Source organism: Stegodyphus dumicola, chromosome 10, assembly GCF_044657685.1.
Source record: "Stegodyphus dumicola isolate Sdum_Otavi_A_Nest chromosome 10, ASM4465768v1".
Taxonomy (NCBI): Eukaryota; Metazoa; Arthropoda; class Arachnida; order Araneae; family Eresidae; genus Stegodyphus; species Stegodyphus dumicola.
Genome location: NC_140777.1, coordinates 180605127 through 180630941, shown reverse-complemented (window position 1 = coordinate 180630941; position 25815 = coordinate 180605127). Strand labels below are relative to the sequence as shown.

General features: G+C 30.7%; 2 protein-coding genes across 4 annotated transcripts in view; one reads left to right on the top strand and one right to left on the bottom strand.

Moving 5' to 3' along the window:
- Nucleotides 1-1513, top strand: part of LOC118191724 (zinc finger matrin-type protein 2) — a 29997-nt gene extending 28484 nt beyond the window's left edge. For all 3 annotated transcript variants that reach the window (XM_035362556.2, XM_085825946.1, XM_035362557.2), the window contains exon 7: nucleotides 1251-1513. In XM_035362556.2, coding sequence (XP_035218447.1) covers nucleotides 1251-1388 — 138 coding nt within the window. In that variant the 3' untranslated portion in view covers nucleotides 1389-1513. The remainder of the gene's footprint in view (nucleotides 1-1250) is intronic.
- Nucleotides 1317-25726, bottom strand: LOC118191721 (uncharacterized). Its single transcript, XM_035362554.2, has 6 exons — nucleotides 25651-25726; nucleotides 21627-21847; nucleotides 18554-18730; nucleotides 10058-13475; nucleotides 6960-8684; nucleotides 1317-1642 (listed from the first exon to the last, which is right to left on the bottom strand). The coding sequence occupies exons 2-6, from the start codon at nucleotides 21830-21832 to the stop codon at nucleotides 1589-1591; spliced, it is 5580 nt and encodes a 1859-aa protein (XP_035218445.1). The 5' UTR covers nucleotides 21833-21847; nucleotides 25651-25726; the 3' UTR covers nucleotides 1317-1588.
- Nucleotides 25727-25815: the final 89 nt, after the last annotated feature.

Genomic DNA, 25815 nt, shown 5'->3' with positions numbered 1-25815 from the left:
TGATACTTTCTGATTACCTGCATCCCCATCAAAAATTCACAAAAAAAAAAAAAGGTCATGAGGCAATGCAATATGTCACCAAAATAGTTATAGGGCAACCCAGGTATGAGGGTAGCGTATGTCTATTTAAGTATACATGGATTTGCACTTCTGAAATTCAATCATTTTTTATTATTATTTATTTATTAATTTATTAATGTTTGTCTTTGCAATTGAACATGTTTGAAGGAATTATGGAGTATGCTGGCTGGTGAAAAAGAAAGCATTGCATTTTGCAGAAGTATGGTTCCTTTCTGGACAATAGGGAATGCAGAAATTTGCATTCATTGCAGTTGTTCTTAACCAAATTTTCTGGAAATGCAATGTGAAAAATTATAAGTGTAGTCTTAAAATGATAGTTGGAAATTGGTTTGAAGACAGCCATATCTCATTTACAATAGCTATTCACTTTATTTATTATTGCCCAGCTTGCAGTGCCAAAGTTGTGGATGATGCTGAGTTTCTGCAATTCTCTGATGCTTTTTTTAGCAAAACCACATCTCTATACACATTGGGAGGACAACAACACAAAAATATTACAAAAGGATTTCTTGAAAAAAGTAAAAAATTTATTACTAATGTTTTCTTCCTTCTCCCCCCCCCCCGGGATGGGAAGGTAAATAGTAATTAGAATACGCCATTATGCCCTCTCTTTTTTTTTTTTTTTTTTAATGTGTGTGTGTTGTTGTTTGTATAAAATTCTTTAGTAATGTATATATGATGAAATAATTCAATTGATGCATATTTGGTAAAATTTGTTCTCTAAAAAACAATGTATTTATTTTTTATAGATATTGTTGTAATAATCTACTTAATTTGAGATTTCACGAGTACTTAAATGTCATGAAAGCTTAAATTTTGGACAATAGTAATTATTTTTGCTGAGATTTTTAAATTGTTTTCAGTTCTGAATTATGTTTAAAAAGAAAAAGAAATAAATGCCTTTTTTTGGGGGAGGGAATAAATTTATACAAGTATTTGCCCTTACAATGAACAACATGTATCATTATTTTCATGTAAAATTATGTAAGAAATTATGATTTGGTAATAATTATTATTTCTAAAATGCATATAGAGAAAAATTATATGTTTTAATATCTGAAAAAATTCATAATTTCTCAGCTTATAAAATTTATTATACAACTTAGGAATATTTGATTAGAATATGTATAAAATTACAGTTGAATGAATATCCTACCTTCATTTTTCAGGAGGAAAAATTAAAAGAATATAGAAGAGAAAAAAGAAAAGAGAAAAAACGGAAAGCAATTGAGGCTTTTGATGGAGAAGTTGATTCAGATATGGCAGCAATAATGGGTTTTTCTGGATTTACTTCATCAAAGAAATAACTGCCAATAATGTACCTGGACTTCAGTTTTTGTATAAGTTTAAAAAAGTTGTCCTTATATACAGATGTAAATATTTTTCTTCGTATACATAGCTATGTATAATAAATACTTTTTATCTTGAAAAATATGTTCAGTTCAATGAAATCATGATGCACTTTATCAAAAGTAAACATATAGTAATCTCAACTAAAAACTGTACATTACTCTTTGTCAAAGAAATCGCAAAGAACTCCAGATCCTGGTGTTATCTGCATCTGAAAATAAAGTTATATTTGATTTTTATATGTTAGTGCAAACTGCATATATAATCTGAATCTAATCATCTTTTGTATTTAACTTATAGAACTTAAATTTACTAAAACATTTACTTTTGCTGTTTATCAAGTTATAACTTTATTTACTCACTTTTACTGATTATAGATATATAGAAAAGAATTTGATGACTCTAATTAAATATTTTGTGTGAAAATTGTATGGTGAATTAAATGTTTATCTACTACTCATAATTTATTATGAATGCTGAAGACTATTTTGATTCCTCATCATCTGTGGCTGTTTTAGATATTTGTAATAGTCAAATAGTTTTCTACTGAATGTGTACCTACCTATATGTACATCAGACGTCAGTATCTAAGTGGACCAAATAGTTGCCTAGTGTACAATACAGCAGGCTGCAAGGACAAAAAGTCATTTTTACACATAACGATGTGTTTAAAAAAGTAGTTACTACATAAGATCTTATCTAATAGCGTAGTTCTTTAAAAATTAGAAGGAACGTAAGGAAATTTTGATAGTGGAATGATACCTATTGTTTCTTTTCTGAGGTCCATCAACGTTTTCCTGCAACAAGCGCTTTTGGATGCCTGGGGACCTGCTACTTGCACTAGCAATTTTCAGGGCAGGAATCAGATGTTTGTTTGTCACCCTGGATCTCATGAGGAGGGACTTGTTCCGGAAATCACATACAACCATTGAAATTTGTGGCTTTCTGGGATCCATACAGGGCAGTATTTTTAGAATTCGGGTATACCCACTTCCCTGAATTTTTGTTTATTCTATCTGTAAACAGGCTGGCACATTATCAGTGCCAGGTTTATTTTTGTAAAGAATCTGTCTCAAGAGTCTTAGGTCTTGAAGTTTCATGTACATCTTCATCTTGGGAGGAATTCTAGTTATGTATATATATCAGTAACTATATGTGTTATAATAATGCTAATATATCAATAATTTATATGTGTTATAGTTTAAGGGCTTCAATGTTTCATCTATGTCATATAAATGAGAGCCAATTTTCCATGGAAAAGTTTTCCACAAAGTTATCCCTCCTCTGGTATATATAGTACTGTAATGAACTGTCTGAATAAATTCTCTATCTACAATTTTCTATAAAAAGCAGTTCTTCTGACAACGATATTGTGTGCTTGACCATAATATTAAAAGCAATTAATGTATATTATTCCATTTAATTTATAGCCATAAAAAATGACCAATATAAATTTGTGAGGGACCTGTAAGTGAGTTTAAATAGTGTTTTTGAATAGATTGCATAATTAAGTACATCTTTTGCAGTTGTGATAAACCCATGATTCCACTGAAAGAAATGAATAAGGTATACTTTCATATTATTATAGCTTTTCATGCATGCCCATTACAAAGAATTTCATTAGTAAGAAGTTTCTTAATTTACCAAAGATCTTATGGAAACTAAACCAATTTTAATGTGCGAAACTCACTCTGAAAAAATTGTTAGTACTTTTCAGATGTTAAAGTATCATTTAGAAATTGACATTTTGAAAAGGGATATAAATAGCTGTCTTAGCTGTCTGTACATAGTAATGTTTATGTACAGACACCGTCAGAGAAGAATATCTCTGATATAGGCACAGTATCCTAATTCACAATTTGTAAAAATTAAACATATTAATAATAACCAAACTGCCACCTTCCAAAATTCTGTGCGCTAGGTGGCTGTTTATTTTGCCTATTCTTGGAGCTAATCCTGCTGAGGTATTTTTTGTCAAATGAGAAAGTTTTGTTGATTGACTATTTCATCTATAAAACCTTCTTATGTCACTTTTCCCCAAAAGGCCTACATGTAATTTCATATAATAACTATTACCTGATGAAAGCTCTTAACATCTAAAGTATTTGGCTTATTTCTGAAATTTGAATGATTAAACATTCCAGAGATATTTAGCCAGGTAAAGATGTTTAAAAGTTCAATCTTTTTTAAACACCTTGTGTGGGTATATATGCATATATCAAAGCTGCCAATTATCTTGCTAAAAGTGGGAAATTTCTAACATTTCATCAACACTAGAAGAATCAGTGTTCACCAAGAGCTGAAGAAAAAGTAAATACTAAAAAGAAGTTTTGATGACAAGGCTAAGGCAACACAGCATTTGATCTCATAATGAAATTTAAATTGTGCAGATTCCTTTTCTTTTCTTTAGTGATCTTCCATGCAATTCTTGTAACTAATTTTTATTCATTCTGAAGTAAGAGATTTTTTAGAGCATTTTATGAAGAATTAACTAGCTTTTAAATAGATTATGTTTAATTTTGCTTTAAATCTGTATATAATCTACTAAATTTATCCACATTTTAATTGTTGTTTCCATCATACACAAAAGGACTTTGATTTCTTCCCTACTCGGGTTTTCATTAGTATAAAATTTTAAGAAAACGATTAATTAAATTAGTCAAAAACCATAAATTAAAATTTAAAATAGAAGTTAAATATTAATGTATATCAAAATTGTTATAATTAGCTTAATATTCCAAATTGTGTATTGAAAAATTATTTTAAATAAATTTGTGAATTTTGAAATAGCATCCCTATCTAGCATGAAAATCTCCAATTTTTTTATAGCTTGAAGTTTTCGTATTTATTTATTAATTATTGTTCATTGAACTGGAGTTGGTTTGTTCCCCATGAAACGTCAACTAATTTCCGATCAATGACAATGATTACATGCATTTAATTTAATTCTTGCCTTTAATTTATTCCTTTCACAATCCAAATTTTGTTATTCATGAATTAATTTCAGTCCCCGTTAAAACATTTTTAACATTTTACTTTCAAGTTACTTCAAAATATAACTTACTAGTATGCATTCACTCTTTTAAGATAATCCTACTATAATTGAAGTTATGAGATAATATAAACAATTAATCAATATTTTTTAGTAAATAAATTATTATTAACTTACTTTGCTGCAATTGTGCAAGTAGTAGTACCTTGTTTTTGCACTAAATGAATTTAAGATCATACAACATTATATATATATATACACACACACACACGGGTCAACCAAAACATTATTTCATTTCTATACTGTAAGAATATGCTCACTGAAATTATGTAAATGGCTCATAACAGTGTGGGAATGTTAATTAACAATTTTTAGGAATTTAGAGGCTTTATTTTGTTGATTGCATTTGCAAATAATGGGAAGGCTGCTGAGTTATGCAACTTTGATAATGGCCTGAGCGCTTGGAACACTAAAAAAGTGAAGAGTGAAATCAGTAGTTGATGCTGAGATATTAGACATCAAGTCCTGATCAATTGTTGTGGGTATCCTACTTTGTGAAGGCAAAAAAACAACTACCAATGACTTAATTGATAGCTGAATTCAGTGCTGTATCAGTTACAATTCTATACACTGTTTTCTGGACTCACTTAAACATGAGATTTTGCAGCAGATGATTTTTATGTGTCTATGTTAATACTCTAAGGTATGTTGTCATAGAGTACCTGCAACGGAATTCTTTGTCATGACTGGAGATTATATGAACAAACTACTGACCAATTAAACTCTTTCATGGCTCCAAAAGTTGTTTCTTTCAGCTAAATAGGTTTTCTCATCACAACTCCAGAATTGTGTGCAGTAGTTAGTATAACATGATGTATCCAACTGTAACATGAGCTATTGCCTCCTAACTCAGCAGATATTAATCCTATTGAACACATTTGGAATTTCATGGAGCACGAGCTCAGATTTTGCAACCATCTTCTTATTATATGCTGAAATTATATAAAGTATGCTTGTAAATCTGATGCAGTCTTCTTCCAGACACTTAGCAAGAACTTATAAGAGTCCATGCTATGATGGGTTGAAACTGTTATGTGTGCCAGAAATGGAGCAATACAGTATTAGAAGAGTGATTATAGTGTTTGGGTTGTTTGGTATGTGTATGTTTATATAGCAGTTCTTTGATATAATAGATATTCATACTTATTACAATTGTAGAGTCATTAGGTTATTTAGAAAGCAGGAGAGATGAAAAATGAGCAACGACCTCGCCAGGACTCGAATACGTGCCTAGCGCGCCAACCACTACACTACAAAACCATGCTAAGAAGGCAGGATAAATACCTTATACAAAAAAGGTCTGCATATAGATGCATTTTATTAAACAATAAAAGAAGTACAAAAGTTTCAAATTTGCAAAATGAGGTGCATGGATTTAATTTAACTATGATGTTCTTAAATTAAATGAAATAACTTCAGTAATACTAATTCTATATTTTTATTCATTTCTAAATAATAAAATTGTTATTTTTAATATTGTAGGATTTGTACTAAATAAGTTAAAAAATAATTATGTATAAATTGATATTATAGTACATAGGTACAATTTTTCATTTTCTACTATTTAACTTTTCTATTTAATGTATACCCTATGTGTTTCATTTAAAGACTTAGATTTTTCTGTTGGCAAGGATATGAAATTCTGTAAGCTGCAGAAATTGCATTTATCTTTATAGATGAAAGTATTTGCATTGAAATAACATAATTATTTAAATATTCAACATATTAATGTTTATTTTTAAAAAATTGAGTATTTCAATAATAATTTTTGATATTCCTCTGTTAGCCAGAAGCAAATGAGGACAGCAAGACCATTTTCATTTACCAACATTGACAAGAAATCCAAGTTGCCAATTTATTAATTCTATTGAAAAATATACAGTGCAAAAAAACAACTCACATTGCATGAGAGTAGACTGCAATTATTATGTACTTAAAATATCTGAGCTCCTTCATTAAAGAAACATCAGTTAAAGTGGTACAGATGTGATCTTTGAAGATGGTTCAAGAGTGTTCACTAAATTTAAAAAGTAAGCTAGCTTAATGCTGCAAGAATTGGATATTTTTGAAAATTATAGTAATCAAATTTCACCTAGTTTAGTTGATTACCTTCAGTAATAATTACTCTTAATTCTTCTACAGAAGTAAAACTTTTCTTTAAATTTTTATAAAGTGCTTATTACAAAAATCATGTATTAATAATTGAATATAGGAACTTCCTTAGTGTATGTCCTTAATATCACAAAACTCATTATCATCAGGAAAGGATTTAAAATAACAGAAATATTTATATTTTAAAATTCATCATAAGATTAAAATTTTCTTATGTCACTTAAATAATGAAAAGATTTGAAACATAATAATAAATTAAGGAAATAGAGTAAATAGTAATAAAAAAGTAGTTTCGTGCTAATTAAGAAGATTAAACATAAAATACTTAAAAGTTAAATTTTAAACAGGAACCTGCATAACTTACATTATCATCAGATGATGTGAATGTGCTTGAATCAGAAGAAACTGAAAATATTTCATGATCTGCAATTAACTTGTTTTTGTAGTTCATGCTAGTTGCAGTTTCATTTGTAATAGCATTGTCTTGTTTTAAAACAGTCTGATCTTTTGTTTCTGAAGTAAGTCTTATTTTATTTTTATTCTCATGACAGTTAGTACCTATAATACATTGACCACTTTTAAAAAGCTTCTTCAAATATGCTTTGTATTTTCTGCTTGCTTTTGACATATTTTTGTTACCTCTGTGGGTTTTTAATCCATTATCATTCTTATCTCTTTTCATGAACTCAAATTTATTGAATATTTTCTTAAGAAATGGAGTAGTTTTATTTGATGCATTTCTTTTAAGATGTGAGAAAGATGAAAATTTTTGTTCACTCCTATTTATTTCTGTTCCATTCATATTTACCATTGTTTTATTTTCTGCACTATTTGTTTTTGGTTTATTTAAGATTTGTTTTTCATTTGATTCTTCAGTTTCAATTTGCTCTTGAATAGTCAAATTGTCTTGTAAATTTGTTCTGTGTTGGTTATACATTTCAGGGATTTTATCATGATTTGCATTTTCTTCAGGACTGCACAATTTTTTGTTAACTGATTTACAATGTTTGCTTTGAATTTGTGAATAGCCTTTATTATTACTTGATTTTTCATTTGTTGTTGCACTAGTAGTTTTCTGGAAATATTTTTGTGAAGCAGTGTTTATATCTTCTTTTACAGCTGACGTTTTGGTTTTAAAAAATGTTTCGGTATGTGGTTTCTTGAATTCAAACTGTGTAATAGAAGAAGATGTGTGTTCATAATTCTTATCAACTGTGTCTGAAATGCTTTTTCTTTCAAATGGCAAACTGTGTTCATTTTCCATTAAGTTAGGAATTTTCCTGTATATTGAATCACTTTCGTGATTTGAAATATTTGTATCTAAATTACTTTTTATTTGAGGTGAACCATGAAACGATGCATTTTCAGTTAAATTATCATCATTTCCTGTATTATTTTCTTTTGTAGTTTTTATTTGCTTGCTGATTTCATTTACATACTTCTTGAATGTCTTTTGTTTATTTTTTCCTTGTTGATTCAAGCCACATTTTGCTACTGTTATGTTGTAATTTTTTTCCTCTCTTTCTGTAGAACAGGGTTCATTACATGTTACTTTAGATTCAATGTCTTCAAGAACAGAATTTATTATTTCATCTGTTATCTTTTGTTTTTCCTGTACAATGTTTTCTTTCCCAGTGGTTATAACATCTCCAGCACATTTTCTCTTAGCGAGATACTTGTCTTTATGATATCTATTTTTATGTGAGTTTCTTCTTTTCGGAGAGGAATATTTTGAGACATTAAATTCTGTTGTATCCAGAATACTGTTATCTTTGCCTTTGGTATACTTGTTGTCTAATTTAAAATCCATATTCTTTATCTCACTTTCTTCTCTAACTTTTATCGAATGTGTCCTGTTAGATTTTCTTGCTGGTGGTAAAGGCCATTTCGTTTCAAAACCTGTCTGAGGATTTTGTTTTGTATAATTTTTTTTTAAATCGCTTGTTTGTTTCAGCATTTTTGATCCTTCGACTGCAAGTAGCATAGATGATTGTATTTGTAATACTGTATTGTTATCATGGCTTTCAGAGAAAGTATTGATTGAAAAATCTTTATTTTTTGACCATTTGTTTAGTTGAGGAGATTTTATCTGCAAAATAAAGTATTAAAATCATTATTTATAATAAGAAAATAATTAAATTATGAATTCTGAATGCTGTAAATTATTCTGGTACCAAATACTTCATATTACTCTTATATTAATTATGTATTTCAATAGAAACTTTTTTATGCAATCTAAAAACTGTGCCACTCAGGGGTTAATGATATGGATAAGAAGATATAAAGCAATCCTAGGGGGAAAGGATAAAACTAGTAAGGGTTAGCATTAATTGAACTGAGACTCTGAAGAAAAAATTAAATGCTAAAATGAGTTTTTACCTTAGAATTCTAACTACTTTTTAAAAGGAGATAATATATTAAATAATCTTGTAGCAAATAAATAATTATTTTATTACTTTGAATCTTTAGCACAAGTATTAGGCAATTTATTACAATTACCTAACTTATATATATATACAGGATAATGGTTTTATTTTAGTAAAAATGAGTGATTGGATTTTTTTTTTCATGCTTCTAATCATACAAGGTGTGACACACACACACACAAAAAAAAAAAAAAAAAAAAAGAGACTAAGTATATAGCTTGAAAACAGAATGGAGTTGGCAACTACTGTTTTGGTGACATCAAACATTTCAAATGCTAACTGAGAGATGAAACTTTATCTCATGCATGTGTGTTTGAATGGCATAAGCAGTTTTCAGGAAAAAGGACAGTGTAAAAGATGATGCGTGTTTATCATGATTGAATGGGTTCCCAGTGGTCAGACTGTTAATCAATACTACTGCATTTAGGTACTAAAAAGTCTTCGTGAAAAAATTAGGGGGAAAAAAAAGGCTACTGTTCTGGAGTGATGGATGGCTGTTGCACCAGGACAGTGCACCCGCTCACACAGCCGTATCTGTCAAGCAGATTATGACCAGCAAAAACATTACTGTGATAGAGCAGCCTCCTTATTCACCTGATTTGGCTCCATGTGACTTTTTTTTTATTTCCTAAAGTTAATTCTTACTTAAAGGGAACCCATTTTACCTCAGCTGAACAGGTTCAGGCAAAATCAAAGAATCTCCTGAAGGGCCTTCTAAAGATATCGTTTCAGAACCATTATCAGCACCGAATGCAGAATTGTGTAAATGCTGAAGGGAACTACTTTGAAGGTAATAATGTCACGGAGAACTGATTCTGTAAGTACAATGATTTATTGGACGAGTCTTTTTTGTTTTGTTTTGTGTGTGTGTGTCACACCTTGTATATGAATGTATAGACTAAGTTTCTTATAGCATAAGAAGTATTCCTTTTGAGAGACAACTACCTTTTGAACATGTCTCATGAAGAACTGTAGCATTTTTAAAGAAATCTACAAATGTGTCAACAATTATACATTAGTTATATAAATAACTTACTTTCTCTTGGTAAAGTACAACACTCCTGTCCATAGCTTTCATAGCTTTCTTCAAAATGTTGTTGCTTTTCAATTTTGATTTTCTAGATTCTGTATTATTGTTCTCAAATGTAGTGCATTTAGTTATATCCGCTACCTTATCTTGAGTGAATTGCTTGTCATTCAATATGTTTGTAAATAAATTTGGCTCCGATTTATTTCTTGATAAATTTCTGTTTCCAATATTTCTCTGTGTGTTATAGCCATGGTCATGTAATTCAGTTTCAGTATGCTTTAATTTTGATTCATTGTAACTTGTAGTGTCAGACATAACACCTGAAGAAGATAATAACTTTTCTTCAAGGCTTTCCCAAGTTTTTGGCTTTTCATTTATTTTATTGTCAATGAGTTTGAAGTTATTGTTATTATCTTTGCTTATATTCAGCCAGTTATGCATTGCATTATTTGCTGTCTTTTTCTTACTAATATATTTTTGTTTCGGTATGATTGTTTTATTGTTTGTAAATTTTGTCATATTTTCGTATTCTAATTGATAATTAATATCAAAATCAAAAAGTAAGTCATCTTGAAAGTTACTATCATTATCAGATACCTCGTGGTAGAAATTTAGAGGTGATAAATCTCCATTATATTGATGATCATTTTTATATGTGGGGCTTTTTAAATTTTTCCTTCTAGATTGCTTTACCAGATGTCTGTTTTCTTCATCACTTTCGTGCTGCAAATAACTTTCAAGTTCATCCAACAAAAAGCTGTCATCTTCTTCAACATTTCCATATATATTTTCAGTATCTTCGTTACAATAAGGGCTACTGCTGTTTTTTTCCATAATTCTTTTTCTTGTTCTCAGATTTATACTTTTAGATTGCTTTATGAGCATATTTTCTTCATCATTTTCATATAACAGTGAATCTAGCTCTTCTAATAAAAAATCGTCATTTTCTTCAGCATTTCGATGAGTTCTTTCAGTTTTTTCATTATGTTTATTATAAGGACTTTTACAGATTTTTTGCTCAATTCTGTTTCTGTTTCTCAAACTTTTTCTCTTAGACTGCTGTTCTTGTTGCATGTTTTCTTCATGATTTTCATGCAAGAATGAATTTTCAATATCTTCCAATAAAAGATCAATATTTTCCTCAGTATTTCCAGGTGCACTTTCACTTTCTTCGTGATGTTTATTATAAGGATTTCTGCTGGTTTTCTCCTTAATTCTCTTTCTCACTTTAGTTATGGGTGATTTTTCTTGCATTTTAGAAATACTGCCATGTTGATTTATTTTATTCTTTTTCTGATATTTCAGGTGTTCATCTTTATTCTCACTTTTATATGATAATGGACTTTCAAAATTTTCTACTAAAACATCACAATTTTCTCCATTACTTTTAAATTCAAGTTCTTCATAAAGTTTATTTTGGGGGTTTTTAGTAATTCCTTCATTTCTATCTTTCTTTCGTATGTTGTGAATCACAATTTTTTCTGCCATTTCCAAATTATTAGGCTGAGTAAAAGTGTCTTCCTTTTTGCTATAGTCTTGACCAGGAGTGCTTTTATAGGTTTGATTTACAATTATCTGAGTTTCTGTAATGAAACTGATACTTGAGATACTGTGTTCATTCTCTTCAAAAACAGAATTTTCTTTATCTTCTGGGTGATTGACTGTTTTAAAGTCATCATTTTGTGTTTTAATTTGTATTTGTTTATTCTGGGTGTTTAATTTCTCATTAGGTAATGCTACATCACTTCCTTCTTCTATAGATAAGCTTGATATTATTTCAGATTCTTCAGGATATTTAACCTGTATATTTATTTTTTTTCCTTTTATGAATTTCTTAATTTTTTTACTATCTTTGGTTACATTTTCACATTGAGGCTGAGTTCTGTTTCTTGAATTTTTTAAATAATGAGAAGTGTTATTTTTTGTATTTATTTTATGTTGTTTCTCTATGTAGAATGAACGATTTTCTTGCTGCTTTTCTGATGAAACTGAGTGATTTAAATTGCATTTCTTATTTACATATTTATCAACTTCGAAATTGCTGTTAAAAAAATTGTTTAAATATTCTTCATCAAGTAAACTGCTATTTGGAATATCGTATGTATTATTTGGATCAGTTTCACTTTTGGCAGCTATTGGATGTGTCTGTGTACCATTAGATAAATTATTTTGTATTTGTTCAGTATTTTCATTATAATCAGTTTCTTTATCAGGGAGAATATTATTTGTAATTTCATATTCAGTGTAATCTTGTGGCATTTCAAGCTCTTCACAAACTGATTGAATTTCTGCACTGATATTCTGACATCGCTGAAAAATTTCCAACTGTAGTTGAGGATCAAACTCTTCATCTTTATGCTGTTTGAGTTTCAGGTTTTGTTTCTGATCTAAAACTGTTGTTACTTTGTGTCTACCAGCTTTCTGATCACTGTCACTTCCTGATTGACAATTAGGACTTGATGCTTCTACACTTAAAGAATCTACTATTATAGATCCATTATCTTGTGATTTTTCACATGTAGGAAGTATATTCATGGAAAATTTTGTCGATTTTTTCTTATTATCAAAACATTTGACAACTTTTACATCAATATTTTCATTAATTGTTGTTTGATCATCCTGTGGAAGCATTTCTTCATTTGTATGCAAAGGAATTTCAGCTTTCACATTATCATATAATTTATCTGATTTTGAAAAGTTATTTTTGTCCATGTCAGTGGAATTTAAGGGGCAAACATTCATATTAATAACAGAATATCTTGTTTGTAAAATCATTTTATCTTCACTACTACCGTCTGAATCATTAGATGATGTGAACTCTTTATAATTTATTTGTTTCGAACATCTCAGATTTCTACGTGTTGCTTTGTCTTCTTTGGTTTGTGAACTCGTCTGCTTGTTTTCACGCTTATGATTTTTTCTGAGTGAAATAGCTGATAACTCATTGTTTGAGAGTTGATATTTTTCTGGTGTTGTTTCTTGTTTCTTTTCATCTCCATTTTGTTTAACTCTATGAATATTTTTATATTCAATTTTTAATCTCTTTTCACTTTGGGTATCTGAGATTTCACTTGGTGAACTTGGCAAATTGTTTTCATTATCTGCTGTGGTATTCCTATTTTTCTTTGTGGTGGTTATTACTGCAGCTTGTATTTGTGTAATGTTACCATTAGTAATTTTTTTCCTTGCAGATGTGATTATATTTGTTCCTTTCGGTTTTCTGTAACTCCAAGTGCATTTTTCATTTAGTAGAATATCAAATTTTTCTTCCATTTTTGACACAGAATTTTTCTTATATGTTGCAGTGTTCATCATACCTATTTGAGCAATATTAACTGTGCTTTCATCACTTTCTGTACAGTATTGCACCTCTGGCTGACTATTAAAGCTCACACGCCGTTTATCATTATTTCTTTCGTAACTCCTAAAAAGTATGAAGAATGCTGATAATAATGTTGAAATAATAAATATTATAAAATTTAAAATACTTCAAAAATAAAATTTTGTTTTAAAATTTAAGAGCTTGAAAAATTATGTTAATTTTTTAAATTATTCATGATTTATATCCATTTGATATATTGTTTTGTTTAAATTCCTGTCATAATATAAATTTATATGAAATGTATAAAAAGTATAACAATTTTAAACATAGAAATTCATAAATATAACTTTTGCGCTCCTTCAGTGATTAGAAATTTTACTTGAACATCATGATGTTATCATTATTATAGATATATATCATGTAACTTTTTAAATAATATGATAGTGATTTTTTGCTGCATCATGCAGGTAGCTGAACTTGGAAATTTGATGTTATGCATATAACATGTTATCTTTACAATTTACATATTTTTAAGGATTATAATGCTAATGCCTATGTATATGCATTTTATTTATATGGCCATATGTAGAAAACATTCTTTTATCACAAACCATTAACTGATAAAATTATTTATATGTCTTCTTTTAAAAATTTTTTTATTTAAATTTAGACCAGGTTTTATTGATAAAAAGTAGATGTAAAAATCTAAGAATCTATACTTAAGATTTAGTGCATTAAATAAGTTAATTAACTAATTATGATATTTTTAAATCATTATTTTAATAAACTAGAAAATTGTTATGAAAGCAAAGGATTCAACACATAGCAAATGGCTTTCCTAAAAATTGTAAGTATGAAATTCTACTTATCTAAAGGCCACTGGAATTTAAAAAGGTATAGAAAATACCCCACAGAAATATTTCATTTTAAAATCGTTTAATTATAGATTTATAATACTTCAACTCAGCCATTACTATACAGATAGATGAATGCAGTATATTCTTTGTATTTTATACCAGGATTTCTTATTAGTATTATTAAATTGGCCAATAGAAAGTTTTCATTGAATAATTTATTTCTATAAATCCATTTGAAACTCGCATATCAACACAACAACCTTAGTAGAAGTTGCCAAATTTTCAGAATGTGCTGGGCTCTGGCAACCATGCGCATAAACATTAGGACGCCCATCCTCATAATAATCCTTCAGTCAAGCAATGCCGCCATTTCCATATACTTTTTTTTTTTTTATTCCAACAATTTTTATAAGCAAATCATGATATTTTTTGCTTTAAACCTAAGTTTTAAAACATGAGCCTATAGATTTTGCCAGCAGTGGAAGAATCTGCGGTAACAAAATTTACGCAGAAATGCAGAATTGTGTTTAAAATGTTCTAAAGGGAGCAATGAGGAAATGCCTTTCCTAGATAGCGCCTGTTGCCGAGGGCTGCAAGAAGCCAAGTCTCTGTAAATCTCTAATTTTTTTTAAGCGGAAACCGATCACTGTATACTCCGGGAGAAGAAAGTAAGTATTTTATTTTTTAATGTATCACATAATCCTTATTTAATAATTGAAATTTGTATTTAAATTGCTAATTTTTTTTTTTTTTTTTTTTTTTTTTTTTCATATGTTGATAATGTTTAACGACGTACGATAAATATCGATAGTTTGGGAATCTTTCTAAAAACAATGCGCGAAAACCACCAACTTGCACCTGATAAGTAACTTTTATCTTTTCATATCTGAAAATCATTAGACTGCTCCAAAGTGGTTGCTTTATAATACTATAAGCACCATTCATTTATGTAGTAAATGTGACAAATCGCAAATATTTTTTTAAAAATTCAGAGCAGCTGAATTTAAATATATTTTTGAGAAAATGTTATAGATTAAACAGAAATGGATTTCAGAGTGAGTATGAGCTTGCTAATATACTTTGTCAAATTTTAAAAAATATAATACTATTGCGAATAAAGTCAGTTGTGGTCAATGCTTTAATAATGTCTTATTTTTATTAAACTTAAAATAATTTACAATCTCGGCGTACAGTTACCTGAAGTAAAACTTGCAAAGTGTTTAAATTAATTTTTTTCCGTGTGTTCATTACTGTGTTTCATCTTTTATAAAATTAAATTAAAATTTTGAAAAAAAGGAAAAATGTCCATTTCTAATGCCATCTATTATTTGTGGGAGGAATATATTTGGAATAAATTCTTTAGACATTTTATATCGAAAAATAAACTTCCAAAGCTAAAATGCTGAAAATGGATATTTGATAAATTAATACAAATTCAAAATTTTTTATTGAATCTGTTGGCTATTAAAATTGCACTATAAATGAAGAATCTGGTCAACCCTATATTTGCACTGGAGAATATGTAAGTGATTGGCATTGCAATACACATAAATCACAGGTGCCAATAATGCGTTCTGGAACGGGTAAGTGAAGAAAACAGAAAGCTGGGCACGTTCCCTGAAATTTCAAGTTATATTTTGTAATATGTGGTTAGTTCCTGGTTCTTAGAAAAATAATTAGATGCTATACATATTTCAGAATCCTTATACTTTGATCATGCCAAGGCCAGAGAATATCAAAGTCTTCCAAATGGCGATGCTGTCCGTTTTATTTTAAAATTCTATTTTATCGAGGGTCCTGGAGCACTGCAATTAAAGACTTCAATTTAATTCTCCTGTGCTGAAAAGTGATGCATCATTACGATCTACGCTGCTGTTTCTTACAGCAGACGATTTAAGTTACGCTTCTTCAAACAGTATAGCAGCTATATCAGATTTCCGGCGTTGACTGCGGAAAACCTGTGGCATATCGAAACTTTGGCTTTCCCTCCCAGAAACTGTGCGAAAAGCTAACAAAATGGTGCGAAAATGGAGGAGGGGAAAATTCACTAACGAGGTGGATCCGAGTTGCTCATTCGTGGCACGGAACGTGAGTACAGATGCCTTGTGCTCATAGATTTCCAAGTTCGCGTTTCCGAGCCAGAAAACTGTGTTTCACTATAATCAGTTTTCACGTGTACAAGTTCGGTGTCATTTGCAGCATAAGAGAATTTTTGCAAAGCGCCTGTTTCATCCATTGCCTTTGACATGCGCAACAGTCTGCGGCTGCAAGTGCTAGTCTGCGGCTAGAATATTGTGAATAGAAGGATGATTGGTTTGTTGTCCGTTGGTTGTTGATTGGTTTTTCAGATCTGCAGATGTCAAGTCAAAAATCAATCTAAAAGATCTTAAGATCTTTTAGATTGGTATCGCCCTCTTCTGTTCTTCGCACAACGATGGTCTCATCTATATCTGGCTTTGCCAGACGCTACAGGATATTATTATATTCTACTTCAGACGGTTTCTAAGCGTTGAATAGCTACCATTAGATTTCTAAAGTGTACAGTAGGCCTTTTTTAGAGGCCTGCCTGCAACCAATTACCAAAGGATAGTGCACTATCAGAAAATCTAAAAGTTTGTGTATGGCCTCCACTTCTATGTTGGCTTTTGTATTCACAGGCTGTGTCGCCAATGAACACGTGTAATCCACTGCTGCACGATAGCTCCAATAGTTACAAACTTGAGCCTACAGCAAATGAGTTCTGACAATTAAACGAAACCGCATGCACAGAAATACTCAAAGTACGAATCCAACGTCTCTTGCTCTGCAGTTACGGAGGGCCATTTTGGCATTATGAGATATTATGCACTGCAAGTTGAACTAAATTGTATCTGTAATTTATGTCAAATAACTGTCCTGAGTCAAATGTACAGATGAGAATCATAAGTTTTAATTTGAACTCGCTGATCATGGCATCAGACTGACAGATATACGGAGATTCACCTACATAAATATTGCTTGGAGCTCACGTAGTTTGACATTGCTGAAGGACAGAACAAAGGCAGAATCCAGAATTTTAGCAAATTGAAACAAAATTGCTTTGGTGTACTTTGAGAGTAAAATGGGAAAGAGATGCCTTAATCATGGTGTCTCTACATAACATTTTTAGATGCGTAAGTTATGAAAATTAGAAATATAAGGAATAAGAGATCTTATTAAGAGGAAACTCTACACGTGTTAGAAAGAAATTAAAACCTGACTAAGGGGGAGGGGGATATTTAAAAGTAGACTGTATATTTAAGTAGAATAAAACTTTTAGGTACTATTCCGTTTTGAGGACCGTAAAAAAAATTGCAGCGAAAATGCATGCGCAAAAGCATGCGCGCCAAATCTAGCGTACGCGCTGATTTCAAATTGCGTACGTTTACATAGTTCTATATATCTTAAGACGTCATTGAAATACTAGTTTAATTATTAAATCTTTTTTTTTTTTTTTTTTTTTTTTTTTTTTTTTATATCCTACGGATTTAACAATTTGGCAGTTGCCCATATCGAAAAGTCTGCAATAGAATTTTTTCAAAGAAAAGGCATCTTTCATTATAGAAAATTATGTTTGAACAACCAACGAGATGAAATTATGCTTTAGCGATAACTCGGTAGCGAAATAGCGATGCAGGAATCCATTCAGTTATGTTAAGTCTTTTTTTATATAAATTATAATAATCTGAAATAGTTATCTACTCTTATTCATTATTATTACTACTTCCATTCAGTTATGTTTAGCCTTTTTTATATAAATTATAATAATAAAAAAGTATTATATGAAATTAACCTTTCATCTAAATTAAAACAATAATCTTAGTTATTTACTATTATATTTCCTTTCTTGCGTTAGGGTTGCCGCAATTATTTTTGGCAGCACTGGCATCAACAATAGTTTGGCGATTTTTTACGGTCCTCAAAACGCAGTAGTACCAACTTTTAATGCTAAAAAGTGTGTTTAATAGAAAATGATATACTTTAGGTAAAATTAAGAAATGGTAGATAAACACTTGAAAAAAATGCTATTTCTGTTGCGATTATGGATTACACTTTTATATCAAATATGACTTTGAGCACTGTTGGCAATGTGATGTGATTTTGTTGGGCAAAGTTTATTTTTCAATTCTTACTGCTTTTCATGCGGTTCATTTACCTTACTATGATGTATAAAGTCAGTTTGTTTCAGTCATTTAACAATTAATTATATATTTTATCTACTTAACTGCTGACTTTCCCAAAAAGTATTAAATTTGTGTACTAAGCATTTAGAATCATAATGGATATGCAAGATTCTTTACTCACCTCTTTAAGACGCTCTTCTTCGGAGCAGATACAACATCTATTTGTAGAGGAACTAACGCTCTGTGCTTTGGAAGCTGTGGTGATTTATTAGGAGATTTCTTGCTGTGAAAAGCCGTTTTAGATTTTCTTGTTGTTTTTTCAAAAGATTTGTCTTTGTATTTCGTATTTTCCTTTACCCTACAAAATTAAACAACCGATATTAAAACATTTTTATTTTAAAGTTACACGGGCCAGCTAAAATATTTAAAACGCCTTTGCATTTTGCAAATCCGTGCTTCGGAAATAAGTATTATTCCGTTTGAGCGGCGTCAGTTAAAATGGACCGCTTTTTTTCTGCCACCATTTGTTGCCGAGTATAAAATTAGTGAAATAATAATAGAGTTTAAAAAACTAAAAAGAAATTAGTTTTGTAAAAAGTAAATATATATATTTTTTAAAATTCTTAAAGAAAGTAAATTTTTCTTTTTATTTTTTAATCTGAAATACTCTACACAGAAATAAAAAATAACAAAACAAAACGAAATTCAATCTAAACAGATGACATAAAATTTGAAATATCACTCAACATTGCAGAAAAATTTTCAGTTTTTGAATGTAACCGACGCCACATAAATTCTATCAAATACGACTGTAAATTGTGGCGAGCAGTTCCCCCCCCCACCCCCTGACATTTATTTCTCCATTTAGCACTGCCCCAGAGTTTGGGTATGGCATCCAGTTTCAGGGTTTATAAAATTAAATGTGATTCACAGGGAAATGTTCATATCCAGCATTTTTTAATTCCACTTTTTTACATCCTTTTCCAGCAGTCCGAAAATATAATACTGCCATCAGCGTTGCTTTCGCGTCACAAACCCCGAATACTTATTGTTCCGGAAGAAGACGTCCAATATATATATTTTTCGTAAAGAGACTTTAAAGTAGCTGTTCCAATATATTGTCGTATTAATGGCTGATTATCAAAATGCAATCGATGTCAATTCTTGATACCACAGACAGATAAAATAAATGGCATTGAGGAAAGAAAGACGCGATTCTTCAAACCATGTTTTGGTTCTCAATCCTTTTTTTCCCACAGCAAGAATGTACACAACATAGAAGCTTTGTTTGAGTCAAAAGTTAACTTCAGCGGATGATTTTGAGAACAAAGTCTATTGCCATAAATTATTTCTTTGTCCTGAAAGAATCTTATGACAGCCTTTCGGTCATTAGGTAATTGCCAAATTGTGCAGGGGCGTAGCCAGAGTTTCCAGCGCCCGGGAACAACTGAAGAATTTGCGCCCCTTTCTGTGTGCCAAGAATGGAAAATATTTCATTAAAAAATTTCGTAGCCTCAATTTGGCGCCCCTTGGATGCTGCGCCCGGGGACACATATCCCCCCTTGCCTCACCCTAGCTACGCCACTGAAATTGTGTAATCCATCGTACTAAAAAAATGCCGAAATATGGCAAAAAATAACGAGTAATGATATCTCAAATTAGAACTAGAAATCTCGAGCCGCGATATTTAGCTTGTTGTTTTAGCATTGTTTCCTTCTCATTTTTTACTTTATTTTTAACTGATGTCGCTCTAACGGAATAGTATCCGGAAATAGTAATTGAACGCCAAGCATCAAAGTTGTGATTGATATGCATAAAGTATTCAGCATATATCGCCTTTCTTTGCTAATTATGATCTTTATTTTTATAACAGTCTTATGCCTTTCCATTCCCTTACAGCCCTTGACGGTAATTAAAAGATAAAAGCGTAGTGCACTGGTTCTGAAGAGGAATCGAAATATAATTTTTAGACCGTTGTCGGTTACCATTTAGCGGTGACTATTTCACGTATAAAAAGATGCAAAGTTTGATATTGTCAACTACTATCATAAAAATATTGCAAACTGCAATTTTTTTTTTTTTTTTGGGGGGGGGGGTAACTGCAACTTAATCTAATAACTTTTTTAAAACTGCACTTTCTGATTATCGGTCTCCTCACGAAAAATCGCCTACTCATTGCGCCTTAGAGAATTGTGAGAAGCACCGGGCGGCAGAATTTAGGAAAACACGGAAACTGCACTGGAAGGCAAAAACCCTAATGCCGACTCTGGCTGTAGTAATAACAAAAACAAGCATTATATAAAAAACAAAAATTTTGTAAGGAGCTACAAAACTCTGTATGGTCGATATTTAAGTTTTTGCAACCGGTGGATTTTGTTTAGCAAATTGAAGGTTAAATATAAAGCGAGTGCACTTAAACACGTGTGCAGCACGCGCATGCATGGAATGGCTATTATTATGTGTATATTCGAAAATACTCCTAAGGTACAATAGTTGTATCGAAAGTTGAAATCGGAGGTTTGGACAATCAGAAAGTATCAAAATTGTTTATAACTGTAGCATAATTTAGCATTATGATTTGAGTATAAAAATTACAAGCAGTAACAAGAATATAATCGATCTTAACCTTGTAGTGTTCTGATGTAAACAGCAAGGTATATCCTGTATTATATATAACGCCATATAGTATGAAAGAATTGTTCTGAATTTGCAAATATATTTAGGTATCTGAGATTGTGGACAAAAGTAATTAACACTTGGTTCGAAGTTCTCACTATGCTTCGTTTCCTCTCAGAGGGTAAAATAAAATATTTATTTGATTTAAATAACTTTCATGATGCCTTAATAAGAACATTTACAAGGTGATGTAGGTCGTTTTTTTCAAACTGTTTATGTAAAGATGTAGGAAGACCTACATCTTTAAGAAGTGGCTGCAATAACAAGACGAAAAATTTCCTTTGTATTCATTGCTCTTCAGTTTCGCAGACACATATGTATTCTGTTGATTCGAATTGAAAAAAATAGTTATAAAAGCATCATCCCAACCACTTAGTTTATGGGTTTTCTGTTGTGGTCATAGTCTCAATATCTATTTGAATTTATATCTTATCAGGCGATAGGAAGACCTACATCTTATTAGAAATGCAGTTTTATGTTTTCATTGCTCGGTGCACATATGTTAAAAACAACGACGGTTACTTGTCACTGCTATAATTGTTACAAGAAGTGTAATGTAGAGAAAATACATTATGTACCTTTTTGTGCATTCTGAAGTAGTGTTTGATTTCATCTTCTTCCACATACACACAGCTCGTTGTTTGATTTGTCTGTCTGTCAGGAATGTATATTTTGCAGCCAAGATTTTGCACTGCTTTTGGAGGAATAATTCAAACTCTTTTTTCTGTGACGAGATGCTATTTTTACCATGATAGCCGATATTGTTACAATTTTCCTTCTTCATTTCGTCAGTTAGATTCTGTGAGAAATTTAACAGTGAAAAATACAAATTATTGCACTCGATAAAAGTATTAAACAACTGCATTCACTCTGTTTTATTTAAGAGAACTTTTATTACAACCAAACCATGTTAATTTGACAAAAGTGATTCCAGCGAGATAGCCTAATATGTGGGAAAGGACTTTGAAAACTATAAAATAACTATACATTAAAAATTGTACAATAATATAAAGATGGAATAAAATTTAAAAGTAAATGTTGACATTCAATTCACAATTTTAAATATTCAGTGTAAAATTTAATACAATTAGTGTAATTAAAATTTAAACAAATAACAACATTCCGTTTAAAAATTAGCGATTGCTTAATTATTACAATTCAAGAACTCACAATCCTTGACATACAAATAAAATATGCGTCCGAAGAATACCGTTTAATTTGGACATTCATGTGCAAGCTTAGAAACGGAACGTTTTATTTTTAAATGTACATTGCTTAATATACTGCGCGGCGTTCACCGAAGACAGTTCTTGAAGTCTCGTAGAAGTCAAATTCTACAATGGCACATAAGATCAATGACTTCTTCCGAATGTCATTGCGTATCAAGGGGTCAACGAAGTAATCAGTTAAGGGAATTATACGCGACACAGTAAACATCACTGCACAGGATAAGTAGAGCAGATGTGAACTTTTTTATTCAATGCATTCTTAAAATTTTTCAAAATAATTTTTTTTATTGGGTCTGATGGCATTTTTTCACTATAGATATCACGAACACCGTGAAGCTGTTTTTCAGATGTATAGCGCTGTGTGACTTTAGTATGTTTCTTTAGATTAGGCACTTCAAGGCTGTTGCGAATCTCTCGGTTGCCATCGTAACGCGTGCCGTTATCACTGCATACGATTTTCTCCACTTCATCTGAGACTATAGTTGAATAGTCTCCATTAGCGCGCTTTCCTGAACTGGCCTCCACTGGCGCGCTTTTCCTGAAGCGAAACATACTAAACGAAAATGGAATGTGGAGGAAAAATCAGGTTATTCAAACCATCTGTGCAGCTGTCATGGTACTTACATATTATCCCGTCGATCCCTGAAATTTTAGCAATGGCAGAAATTTTAGCAATGGTTGCCAATCTCCAGTCATTAGTAAGAAATTCTAAAGGAAGTGGTCGTCCAAAATTTACGCTACTTGGCCAGAATAATACCCTAGTACCATTGTGGTTCCCAAAATTATGAGGCTAGCAGGGAGACGGAAAATGACGTAAGTTCCTGTTTTAAAGTAATAAACCATGATTATTATCCATCCACAACCAATACATCAAAACTTTCCTAAGCGAACTAATTGAATTTGAGTACTTCTGTGAATTAACTGTTCATATATTTAGTTTCACTGAACCTGGGAACCATAGTTTAAGATATATATAAAATTTAGAGTTATTTATATTTTAGCAAAGAGCGTAAAAAATTTATATTGGCGACAAAGGAATAGTCACCAATTTAGTACCCCTATCGAAACAGAAGTGAAATAATTTAAATATATTAAATTCATTATCATCATAATCATAAACCATCCTCAACCAATCTACAGGGTGGTTATGATTAAAGTTCCACTTTGAAATAGTCATAAAACTAAAACCTACTGGACCAAACGTTATCAAACTTGATAATCTTGTAAAAGGAGGTCATAGGAATTTATTTTCCGCGAACAAACGAAAAGTTCAAAAACTCACCACCAGGGAAGGAATGGCGCTGTATGCGATATTGTTAAACGAAACAAGATATGAAGACATCGGTTTAAAATGTGTTTAATCTTTTCTGACACGTGTTACAAAACATATTCAATGTGGCGTCTACCAATTAAATCGTATTATTGCATTCTCAACTTCCAGCTCTTAGGCGATACGTGTCGGTGTATCGCTTAGGACATGTCGGTGTATCGCATCTTTCAATTACGCCAAATTGTTAGATTATTTGCGTAAATCATTTGCTTCTACCTGCCGTAAGCCAATTACAAGCCATTGCGGTTTTGCCTCACCCAACAAATAGTTTCGTTTTAACGATTAAAAGCGTTTTAAACCGACATATTCAGGTCTTAGAGCTGAATTTAGGCTTCAAAAATCACAAATTAAGCGATCTGTAAGAAAACGATTTTCGGAATGCGCACACTTTTGCGAGTGATTAGCGATCTCTTATTTTCTAATCGCTAACTTGTTGTTTTCACGGACGGATTTCTCCGTTACACTCGGCTTTTATCGCCTTTAAATGGTAATTTTGTTTAGGTCAGTGTTTCTTAAGGGAATACAATATGTTAAACCCATGTAACAAAAGGTTAAGTTAGATTCCGACCCTTATTTCGTTTAACAATATTGCATACAGCGCCATTCCGCCTGGTGGTGAGTTTTTGAACTTTTTGTTTTTTCGCGGAAAATAAATTCCCGTGACCTTCTTTACACGATTACCAAGTTTGATAACATTTGGTCCAGTAGTGTTCGTTTTATGACCATTTGAAAGAGGAACTTTAATTATAACCACTCTGCATTTGTACTTTCCTAAACGAATAGCGCATTGAAAGAATTTCCATTCATTGAACTTAAGTACATCTGTGAATTCAAAACCATTTTCATATATTTAGTTTCATTGAACCTGGGAATTCATAGTTTGAGATATATATATGTAAATCAGAGTTACTTATAGTTTTACTTCTTTATTATAGCGGCTCCCAAAATTTAATCGTTTATCGACCCAATTGTAACATTAACGAGGTATAAGAACACGTGTCGAGATATCTCGATTGATTAGCGATTCAGTCTTGGCGGCCGTTATAATAAGGAAGTACTTTTATCTTTTAGGTAAACGCAAAATGATAAGTCGTTAGTTATGACTTTTGAGATTGTAAAAAATTGATATTAGCAACAAAGGAGAAGTCAACAATTTAGTAACCTTACCGAAACAGAAGCAAAATAGTTTAAATAGATTAAATTGATTATTAGTTGTAACACATGTTGTTTCATAATGATATCTTTGATAATTTAAATTTTTTAGGCATGGAAATTCAGGGTTCAATTTTTTTTATGTAACTTTTTATAAGAATAAGCTATAAGAATAGATAATTTGCTATCGCTTCTGTAGACATTTGAAATTTATTATGTTACATATTCTGTCATTAAGTTTGCTAAATTTTAATGACTAAACGCAGTGGCTGCTTCAACAAGTAAGATTTTATAATTAACAAAATGAGTGACCCTAAATATTTGCTGATTTCTCGCATCCCTTATTCCTAAGCATCAAAAAATCATTTTACACTGCTATCGAATTTGGTTATGATAAATTTGAAACATTTTATGATACATCTGAATTGAAGATTCACATATTTATCTCTGTATTTTGTAAACATATCTAGTGATTATGACTTGTTCATTTCAACGTAAATAGTGCAAAATCGATGTAACTTTTTGCGATGAAAAACAAGCACAAGCATTCTCTGGTTACCTACTACTAAACAAAATAAAAGCGATGGGAAACTTAATTCGATATTACATATGGTATTTTATCTTCTGTAATTTGACAAGTAATATAAGTACTATAAAAATTTTTAAATAACCATCAGGAAATAATGATATAATTTCATTGCCCTAATTTAAGTATAATATAATTAGAATAGAACACATATTAGCAGCTTATTTGTAATTTATTACATTTTTGTATATTCATATGATGTTTAATAAATAAAAAATTAATATTATTGTTTCCAAATTCATTAAGACTAATATAATAGTACACTGAAATATATAAAAGAGAGAGAAAAGCAATTAAAAATATACTCGCAAGAACTTTCATCGTAAGCTTCATTTCTACATCAACAAAGTTTATAAATAAGAATGTTTGGAAAGAATTGTGGGTAAAAGCGGCGCAAGTGCTGCCAGATTTGAACTGAAAGAATCATTTCGGGATTAAATATGGTTAAGAAAAACAAACGGAAGGGGATA